Source organism: Thalassophryne amazonica, unplaced genomic scaffold (assembly GCF_902500255.1).
Source record: "Thalassophryne amazonica unplaced genomic scaffold, fThaAma1.1, whole genome shotgun sequence".
NCBI classification, from domain to species: domain Eukaryota; kingdom Metazoa; phylum Chordata; class Actinopteri; order Batrachoidiformes; family Batrachoididae; genus Thalassophryne; species Thalassophryne amazonica.
In genome coordinates this window covers 61,380-72,500 of record NW_022986235.1, presented here as the reverse complement: position 1 = coordinate 72,500, position 11,121 = coordinate 61,380, and the positions used below count along the sequence as shown (strand labels likewise).

At 44.3% G+C, this 11,121-nt stretch overlaps 1 protein-coding gene across 1 annotated transcript in view; it reads left to right on the top strand.

Annotated features, from left to right (window-relative positions):
- The window catches only part of LOC117505651 (uncharacterized protein C2orf80-like), an 80,686-nt gene that overhangs the window by 19,954 nt on the left and 49,611 nt on the right, over positions 1 to 11,121 (top strand). The window contains exon 4 of the mRNA XM_034165225.1: positions 3,489 to 3,571. Coding sequence (XP_034021116.1) covers positions 3,489 to 3,571 — 83 coding nt within the window. The remainder of the gene's footprint in view (positions 1 to 3,488; positions 3,572 to 11,121) is intronic.

Genomic DNA, 11,121 nt, shown 5'->3' with positions numbered 1-11,121 from the left:
TCAATTTGACCATTTAACGCTCAGCCTAGGCTCGTGTGTCATACATCACACTGACAAAGTGAGGAACCTTGGGGTAATTTTTGATCCTTCGTTGTTCTTTGACCTCCACATTAGAAATATTACTAGGACTGCTTTCTTCCACCTGCAAAATATAATGAAGATTCGTCCCATCCTGTCTATGGCTGATGCTGAGACCCTGATCCATGCGTTTATCTCTTGTAGATTGGACTACTGCAATGTTCTATTTTCTGGTTTACCACAGTCCAGCATTAGGGCTCTCCAATTGGTTCAAAATACTGCAGCCAGACTTTTGACACGATGCAGAAAGTTTGACCACATTACACCCATTTTGGCGTCTCTTCACTGGCTTCCTGTCCCAGTGAGATCAGATTTTAAGGTTGTGCTACTAGTCTATAAAATTGTTCACGGACTGGCACCTCCCTACCTAGCTGACCTAATTAAACCCTACGTACCGGCCTGGGACCTGTGTTCTCAGGGTGCAGGACTACTGTTATGTGTCGGACGCAGGACGGAGAACTGACCAGCGTTTGAAGGACCCAGTATGAAATAAGCAGAGCACGGTACAAAGGATAACAAAATTTAATGACATAATAGTGACGTGCTAAGTACAAACAAATGAGTGCGCGGTCTGGCGTGGTGGATAAACGGTGCGCTCCTAGCAGCACAAACGGTCCGGAGCCAGAAACAGTTCGGACCCAAGGACCCCGCCGACGCCCCCCAGGTGGCCGCGACAAACCGAGTCTGTGAAAGAAGAAACCATCATGTGAGTCCACCACTCCACACACAGAGAGACCACTCAAAGGTGTACATAAACAGCAAACACTTCCTGGCTTAATCACTAATCAGCTTCCCACCCTGCAGGCATGGAACACCCAGTTCACATTGTCATTGCAGTGGAAGCTGATTAAACGACTAACATAACAGCTCAATATAATAAGGTGTGAGGGACACCACATTTACTGACTGTACAAATGTTAGTCACAAAACCTAACGTACCTCAGGAAGTGTGCTGACGAGCGTGAGTCCTCACCCCCTCCTCTTTCACAGACCATGGCATCAAACCTGGACGTTCTCTGCATCCATAATGATGAGATGGCTCTCAAGACGACGATCTCACCCGTCTGGTCACAAGGTCGAGTCTCTGGCAAATACACACTGTGTACTCCAGACTTAAATGCCACCATGCTCCAATCCGTGTAGATGCACCACAGCTGTGAGTCCTGACGAGCTGCACATGATCAGCCTCAGGTGATCAGGGTGAGGTCCTGATAACTCAGCCACACAGCCACTCAGGCCTAAACGCGTGCCACCTGGAAGGAAAAACAAAAGACAGAAAACAGAAGACAAACAAAAGCCAGCCAGGCACGCCAGGCACCCCAGCCACAACAACTACTTTGTGTTCCTAGGGTAAATAAAAAGTCTGTGGGTCACAGAGCTTTCTCTTATTGTGCCCCTGTTCTGTGGAATGATCTCCCTGCATCAATAAAACAGTCAGATTCTGTGGAGACTTTCAAGTCCAAACTTAAGACGCACTTATTTTCCCTTTCGTATGGCTAGCATACTGACATAGTATGTTTCTGTGCTTTTTCCTCTTTTGATTAATTTTATTAGTAATTGGAGCGTGCCGCAGCCTCAACTTACCTAAATTCTGGGTCTTTTAGTGAAATTTAGGGCTAGTGGCCGGTGATCACCTTAGTATTTCTTCTGTTTTTCTTGTTGATTAATGCTGACAAATTATACAGTATTTTTTGTCTTTCTGATGCCTGATTCTGTTTTTTCTCTCTGTTTAAGGTGCAGCTCCATCCAGAGATGGGTGTGGTATTTGTGCTGGAGATCCTCCTGTCCTGTGCGCCAACAATATTTCCTGTATATTTGTTTTGTGAATTGTTCTGTAATTTGTGTCTGTATCATGGCCCAAGCAGAGGGTTGCCCCTCTGAGTCTGGTCTGCTTGAGGTTTCTTCCTCAGAGGGAGTTTTTTCTTACCACTGTCACCTGTGTTCTTGTTCTGGGGGTTAGTAAGGTTAGATCTTACTCGTGTGAAGCACCTTGAGGCAACCTTGTTGCGATTTGGTGCTATATAAATGAAAATAAATTGAAATTGAAATCAGAGCTGTAAATCAACTCCACACCAGCTGCAGCTGATCCACATCCTGAATTCTTCCTTCCAGAACAGCTCATAATCATTTGAATAATCTACCTGTTGCCACATGTACAGAAGGGCTGGATTGTCATTCCTACACTCATATTGTTCTATTTAATAAAAAATAATAAGTGCACGCAGGAGGTGATTGCTGCTGCGTTCAAGTACCATCGAAAATTACACAACTTTTTTGTTTCAAATTCAGCAGTTGCTTGTGGCAGCAGCGTGGTTTTCATTTTATTTTTGGTAAAATAATTTGTTGTATCCTCACAAAAGATTCATTCTGGCCTATATAAGGTGCCTGAGCCCAGTGAAGCTGACCCCCCCACCCAGGTGAAAAAAAAAAAAATCCAAGCAAACATGCTGAGTTTGCTGAACACAGCAGCAGCAGCGCTCACAAACCGGATTCTGTACTGAAAACATTCAGCTGGTCAAATGAAGTCAAACTAAACACTAACGTTACAAAAACTAAGCAAATGATAAGAAACCGTCAAGAACGACAGCAAAATGAAATACGAACGAATTGAAGTTTTTGGCGGATTCGTTCAAATTTTTTGACAGTTTAAAAATCCTCACGAAGCACAGCTGCGCGAGGATTAAACAATGCCAACGAAAGTCCAAATTTCTTCTTTCGTTTGGGCTTCGTTGCCCTTTTTTAAGTGTGACTGGGCCTTTAGAGTAAACCTAGAAAGGCAGGCCACCAATTCTGCACCAGGCAACAAGAAGGAACAAATTGGATGCAGCATCGTCTCCTGCAGACGGACAGATGCCAGGAGAGGGAGATCAGAATGAGAAGCTCAAAGCTCTTTACACTGATGCCTCACATTCACCTGTTCTCACTGACACTCTGTCAGGCTGCTGCCACACAAGACGCTCAGTACACACCAGGAGCAACTTGGGGATTAAGGACCTTGCCCAAGGGCCCTTAGTAGTTTTCCGGTCATGTTAGGATTTGAACCAAGGAGCTCTGGTCTTATACCAACACTTAACCACTAGACCATCACCTCCCCTAAAATAAAACAGACTTCTGGTCTATTTTTGGCTCCACCCAGGTGGTGGCAGAGTGACTGTTGTCTCAATTGAAAATGAACGACAGCTGGGCTTGTTGCTTCTGTCGGGTTTCCTGCACGTTTTTGTCGCTCTCTCTGCTGAAAGCTGACTGGCTCATTCAGCTGTGTGTTAGCTCCTGATTGGCTGAGCATATTTGAGTGGGTGAATCATGTTCTGGCTGTGCAGGTTGTTGGATCCATGTCCTTTTAGGTTCTTCCAGGTTTTCTGGGTTTCCTTTCAGTCTTCTGGTGTTTGATTTTTGTTTGCCTGCTGCAGGTTCACGACGACCTCACCATCCGCGTCGCTCTCTGGTGGTTGGAAGTGGACGATGGATGTGATGTACTCAACGGAGAGATCATGTAAGTTGCCTGGCAATGGTTCCATTCCCTGGTAAATGTCTGGACCATCACTTCCCTCATTAGTGAGCAGCCGCCACCCAGAAATTTATTTAAAACATTAAAATGCCACTGACAGTCACATGATCACAGTCTGCAGTGAGGAAGAAAACATTTCCACCCTCACCCTCATTTCCACCAGTTTCCACCCTCTGCAAACAGAAGAGAGCTGCTTCTATGAGAAACTGCTCTATCCTCTGCAGGCTAAGGAGAACTGGTCACCAAAAAAAAAAAAAATCATTTCTTTTAAGCCCATACTGATATGCTGGCAATATCACCCAAGTCATCCAGAGGCATACATTTTGAACTTATGGGTCAAATTTTAATCAAACTAATTTCGGACAATTTATTTAAAATTACTCTCACGTCTGAGTTTTATAAAGTGAAAATATCAGATATATGTTTTAGTTTTAAAGTAATGTGCTAATTTTTAAGGTTTTAGTGAGCACATGCTGTGCCCAGCAGTGCATTATGGGTAGGATAGGGTAATCTCAGTACGTTCACGACAGGACAAATGCATTTCAGACACTCTGATCAGGCTCCACGGACAACATCATTAAATTCTAGTGCCTAAAACTCTCGTGAATATATTCTCTGGGTTTCTAGACGTTGTTATTGTATTTGCGTTTGTTAAATTCCACACATCTTAAATATAGCAGGCATGGATTATCTGGAATTTTGTTTTGTCACGGTCTCTACTGCCATCTACCGGCCAGTAGTGTTCATGGCAGTTCATGGCAGTATTCATCCTGAAGCTGAGCAGACACTGTATGATATTTTTAATCACTGTACATAGTTTCAGTTCAAACTGTACCACAGAACTGCACGGTGTAAAAGTTCAGAGCACCCAATTTATGTTGTCACACACGTACGTTCAAAAACCACACATCGGACACGTGTTTCCAGAAGCAAAACGTAAGCTTTTTTTTTCAAACTTAATTTACAAAAACTCTCGATGGGAGTGTTAGGTATTTTCTCCTCCAAACATTCTTAAAACCTTGATAAGACAAACAGAGTCAAGAAACACCAGTGAGACAGAAAGTCAAATTTATCTCGCGAGGAGTGCAGTCAGGCTGTACACCAAGGCTACACTAAAGTCTGGCCTGCGCTCCCGCTCTTTTTATTAGAGAAGCCCTCACCACATCATAAAACTTGTCCTAAGGGTGGGGGGGACGACGCAAGACAAGTTTCTTCCCGTAACATAAACACATACGTCAATAAGTGCAGCTGTAAGGAAAAACAGTTTCTTTCTTTTAATCTTATCATCGAAGGTCAGCACATCCCGTTCGTCTGTTGCAGTTATCAGCTGTTCTGCATCTGCCTGGAGTGTCCTGTTCTTCACACTAAGCATCACATCACAACAGTCAAAACAACCTCCAGTTCTTTTACTCCCAGTTCAGCCTGACCCCATCATGCTTCACTCCCAGTCGTTAGCGGCTACAAAAACAAAGTTGTATAATAATAATAAGTACATCCAGCTCTTCATTCCCAGTTCAGATTGACCCCAGTATGCTAAAACAAGGTTGAATAACAAGTACATTCTCAGGGTTACGTTAAGACAGGTGCAAAACAGCACAACACCGTTTTCATGAGAAAGAAGACAAAGGTACAAATGTTTAACAGTGATAACATATATACAAAATCTTTAACAGGGAGACATCAAAGTTTAAAAACAAAACAACAAAAATAACATTACAAGACAGCTCTGCGGTGGTTGCACAAGCACAGTGCGAGAGGTTGGACGTTTGTAGCTCTTCAGCAGCAGGATACCCTCACGACGGCTGATCAGAATATCAAACAGGTTTGATTTTCATTCGACCATACGATCGGTTTGTTACTCCATGTACACTACACGATGCAGGGCGCGCGATTAACCTGAAACTCGGCTCAAAAAATTCTCGCACGAATGAAAAATCATCTGAAAAAGGGCCAAAACTTGCACAGTGTAAAGCCAACATTTATGTGTCAAGACAATATTGATCAATCCCATCGTCATGTCTTCCGAAGAGGAAGCAGAGACTGGGGACTCAGAGGCAGACTCATCCATTACCCAGGCCGAAGTCACCGAGGTGGTTAGAAAGCTCCTCGGTGGCAAGGCTCCTGGGGTGGATGAAATCCATCCTGAGTACCTTAAGTCTCTGGATGTTGTGGGACTGTCTTGGCTGACATGCCTCTGCAACATTGCATGGCGGTTGGGGACAGTGCCTCTGGATTGGCAGACCGGGGTGGTGGTCCCTCTGTTTAAGAAGGGGGACTGGAGGGTGTGTTCCAACTACAGGGGGATCACACTCCTCAGCCTCCCCGGTAAGGTCTATTCCAGAGTACTGGAGAGGAGAATTTGACCGATAGTCGAACCTCGGATTCAGGAGGAGCAGTGTGGTTTTCGTCCTGGTCGCGGCACACTGGACCAGCTCTACACGCTCCATCAGGTGCTCGAGGGTTCATGGGAGTTCGCCCAACCAGTCCACATGTACTTTGTGGATCTGGAGAAGGCGTTCGACCATGTCCCTCGGGGCACCCTGTGGGGGGTGCTCCGGGAGTACGGGGTCTGGGGTCCTTTGCTAAGGGCTATCCGGTCCCTGTACGACCGCAGCAGGAGCTTGGTTCACATTGCCGGTAGTAAGTCAAACCTGTTTCCAGTGCACGTTGGCCTCCGCCAGGGCTGCCTTTTGTCACCGGTTCTGTTTCTAGGCGCAGCCAGGGTGTAGAGGGGTTCTGGTTTGGGAACCACAGAATCTCGTCTCTGCTGTATGCGGACGATGTGGTTCTGTTGGCTTCGTCAAATCAGGACCTTCAGCGTGCACTGGGGCAGTTTGCAGCCGAGTGTGAAGCGTCCAGGATGAAAATCAGCATCTCCAAATCCGAGGCCATGGTTCTCGACGGGAAAAAGGTGCTTTGCCCTCTTCAAGTTGGTGAAGTGTCCTTGCCTCAAGTGGAGGAGTTTAAGTATCTCGGGGTCTTGTTCACGAGTGAGGGACGGATGGAGCGTGAGATCGACAGACGGACTGGTGCAGCATCTGCAGTGATGCGGTCTCTGTATCGGACCGTCGTGGTGAAGAGAGAGCTGAGTAGGGGGGCAAAGCTCTCAATTTACCAATCAATCTACGTTCCGATCCTCACCTATGGTCATGAGATTTGGCTCATGACCAAAAGAACGAGATCGCGAGTACAAGCGGCTGAGATGTTTCCTCCACAGGGTGGCTGGGCGCTCCCTTAGAGATAGGGTGAGGAGCTCGGTCACTCGGGAAGAGCTCGGAGTCAAGCTGCTGCTCCTCCACGTCGATAGGAGCCAGTTGAGGTGGCTCGGGCATCTTTTCCGGATGCCCCATGGACGCCTCGCTGGAGAGGTGTTCCGTGCACGTCCCATCGGGAGGAGGCCCCGGGGAAGACCCAGGACACGCTGGAGGGACTACATCTCTCGGCTGGCTTGGGAAAGCCTTGGGGTTCCCCCGGAGGAGTTGGGGGAGGTGTCTGTGGATCGGGAGGTTTGGGCGGCTTTGCTTGAGCTGCTGCCCCTGTGACCCGACTCCGGATAAAGCGGAAGAAAATGAATGGATGGATGGATGCATGGATACATGGACAGTATTGAGTGCACGTTTTACAATATAATAAAACATGCGCACAACATCATAAAACGTGTGCACGGCACAATATAATAAAATGAGCACACGTTCTCTCCACATGCAAAACATTTTGCGATGACACTTCCAGGGCTCCGTAAAAATGCGTTTTTACAAATAAAAAATGGAATATTTTACAAAAGCACATTTATCTGTAAACACCAACACACGACAGACATCACATTAAAGTGTTGGTTTACATAATGAATGACTGAACCAATCGGTGTTTAGCAGAGGCACATTTTACCCAGAATCCTTTGCGATCTGTCTGTGTTTGTTACAAAACTTCAGAATTAGTGCATTATTCAACATTAAAAGATATATTTTAACTTTGTACAAATGACAGAATTGACATTAATGGAGTTATTCTATCGGTATTAATGTGATTTATAAATCAAAACCATAAGTCAGCACTGCTTTATTTTCCAAGACCTCCGCCTGACCGGAGCATTGTGATTGGTAGAGAGCTGGGCTTTGTGGCTGCTCTCAGCTTGTGTCTGTGCTGGAAGCTGTGTAGTAAACAATAGCTTCCAGCAGGGGGCAAGATGTTCAAAGACAGAAGTGTGGGCTCATTGTTTGGGTCTGTTGTTGCTTTTGATGCTACCAGAAGTGATCGTGGTGTTAAAACTCAAAGTCAGTTTATTAGTAGTTGCATCGAAGTTAATTTTTTGGTCATCTGTGCCCACCACTGTGTGTGTGTGTGTGTGTGTGTGTGTGTGTGTATATATATATATATACATATATATATATATAGTAACTCGTGTTAGGGGTGGGCGTTTATAAGCCTTTGCTTCAGCCCACGCCCTTTTGGCTGCACACAACTGGGAAATTGTATTTTTGAAATTGTTTGAGGTTTTGTTTGTTTTTGTTTTTCTTTGTTTGGTCTTGTGAGAGATTTTTTAAAGTTTTATTGTGTGTGTGCCAGATAAAAATTAAAAATAAAAAAAAATAAATTTGTCGTTTATTGCATTATTCAGTCATCACCGGTTTTGTTTCTGTTCATCACTTATTCTCTGTTTAACCAATAGTTTGTTTTGCCATTTTTATTGTATTCACTTTTATGTACCAGTCCGCATCAGTTCCATTCTAGTTTTAGTTATAATCATTAGTTTTCTTGTTTTCCTCTTTTTGACCTCTCACATTAGTTCTTAGGTTTGCCCCTATTGTTTTGCTCACATTAATTATTTGTCTGTTTGAGCACTTTACATTTTTCACAGTTTTTCTGTCAGTCACTTCTCTTGCTTTGCATCGCTTTGTTTTGCCCTCCTGCACTCTCTTGCCTTTCTTCAATCTTCTTTGTTCACTAAACCACTCCTCTTTATAGAACCTTCCATGCACCTGCTACACATCACCTTGATTACTGAGCTCCTTATTTAAGCCCTCACAGTTCCACAGCTCACTGCCTGATTGCTGACTCTGTTCACTCTCTCACCTTTAGTTGACATCCTGTTTGTGTCTCAGTGTTTTGACCTTGCTTGTTTGTACCGACCTCCACCTTGCTTTAATGCTGAACTCAGCTTGTATTTTGACCCTGCCTCGGTTTTTTCCTGTGATACTCCTCGACGCTGTTGGTATGACCTCAGCTCGTATTTTTGACCACGTCCCAGCCTGTACTCTGTCTGATACATCTGCCTCGTTATCTCACAGCCTGTGTACTGAATCTCCTGCCTGGTCACAAGATAAAGCCTTTTATTCATCACAACCAACCATGTCTGTGAGTCTGCATTGGTCTCCTACTGCTTCCAGTATCAATCCATCACAAGTCCTGACACTGTGGATACTTTCTGGATGCACTGTATCTGACCAGTAGATGTCAGTATGACAGTGAGCTGCTGTGTTGTCATCGCACAGAGAAGAAGGGCATGTATCTGACCTTTCAAGGGACGGTTTTGTTTTGATGCTTAAATGAAACGTTTTTCATCTCGTCATATCGAACTCTGCACTGTGATGTGTTTTCTTTAGTCACCTTTCATTTTATGACCAATGAGGACCTCACTTGTTGCTAACTGTCCCTTTGACTCCATGATGCTTGTTTGTGAGGTCATACAAAGTGATGCTTCATGACACTGTTGGGCTCCTCGAATGCGTCTGAAGAATATAACTGTCAGTTTTTGTGCCAGAAGGTGTGCATTGACTTTGTGTACAGAGAAATTTGACGTACAGGAGAAGTCGGCCTGATGTGAATCTTAACTTAACCTTAACCCTAACCCTACCCCATCTCTCACCCGAGCCAAGTTCTCCAGATGCCTGAGTTGTCAAAGTAATTATTAACTAAAAGAACAGACTGGACTAAGATTTAATGTCGTACAAGAGGAGCAGTTCGTTATAAAGCAACACAAACCAGAACTTTATAAAGAAATACTGAGTAGCCTGTTGAGAGCCGGCACGACTTCAGAGTGGAACTGTATTTGAGATGTGCGTCTGCAGTCTGCTGTTGGTTTTTGTCTGCGTGCAAAGTTCGTCTTCAAGGGAATGAACATGATTATCAAGTAAAACAGCAACAGCTCATTCATTGAGAACTCGATTTTCTTAAAACACATATAGATGATAAAGTTCTTGCAACCCCAATTCCGATGAAGTTGGGACGTTGTGTAAAATGTAAATAAAAACAGAATACAATGATTTTCAAATCCTCTTCAACCTATATTCAATTGAATACACCACAAAGACAAGATATTTAATGTTCAAACTGATAAACTTTATTGTTTTTGTGCAAATATTTGCTCATTTTGAAATGGATGCCTGCAACACGTTTCAAAAAAGTTGGGACAGGAGCAACAAAAGACTGGGAAAGTTGATGAATGCTCAAAGAACACCTGTTTGGAACATTCCACAGGTGAACAGGTTAATTGGAAACAGGTGAGTGTCATGATTGGGTATAAAAGGAGCATCCCCAAAAGGCTCAGCCGTTCCCAAGCAAAGATGGGGTGAGGATCATCACTTTGTGAACAACTGCATGAAAAAAATAGTCCAACAGTTTAAGATCAATATTTCTCAATGTTCAACTGCAAAGAATTTAGGGATTCCATCATCTACAGTCCATAAAATAATCAGAGGATTCAGAGAATCTGGAGAACTTTCTACACATAAGCGGCAAGGCTGAAAACCAACATTGACCTTTGATCCCTCAGGCAGCACTGCATTAAAAACCAACATCATTGTGTAAAGGATCTTACCATGTGGGCTCAGGAACACTTCAGAAAACCATTGTCAGTTAACACAGTTCGTCACTACATCTACAAGTGCAAGTTAAAACTCTACCATGCAAAGTGAAAGTCATACATCAACAACATCCAGAAACACCACCGCCTTCTCTGGGCCCGAGCTCATTTGAAATGGACAGACGCAAAGTGGAAAAGTGTGCTGTGGTCTGATGAGTCCACATTTCAAATTGTTTTTGGAAATCGTGGATGTCGTGTCCTCTGGACAAAAGACGAAAAAGACCATCCAGATTGTTACCAGATCAAAGTTCAAAAGCCAGCATCTGTGATGGTATGGGGGTGTGTTAGTGCCCATGGCATGGACAACTTACACATCTGTGATGGCACCATCAATGCTGAAAGGTCCATCCAAGTTTTGGAGCAACACATGCTGCCATCCAAGCAACGTCTTTTTCAGGGACGTCCCTGCTTATTTCAGCAAGACAATGCCAAGCCACATTCTGCACGTGTTACAACAGCGTGGCTTCGTAGTAAAAGAGTGCAGGTACTAGACTGGCCTGCCTGCAGTCCAGACCTGTCGCCCATTGAAAATGTGTGGCGCATTATGAAGCGTGAAATACGACAACTGAGACCCCGGACTGTTGAACAACTGAAGTCGTACATCAAGCAAGAATGGGAAAAAAATTCCACCTACAAAGCTTCAACAATTAGTGTCCTCAGTTCCCAAACGCTT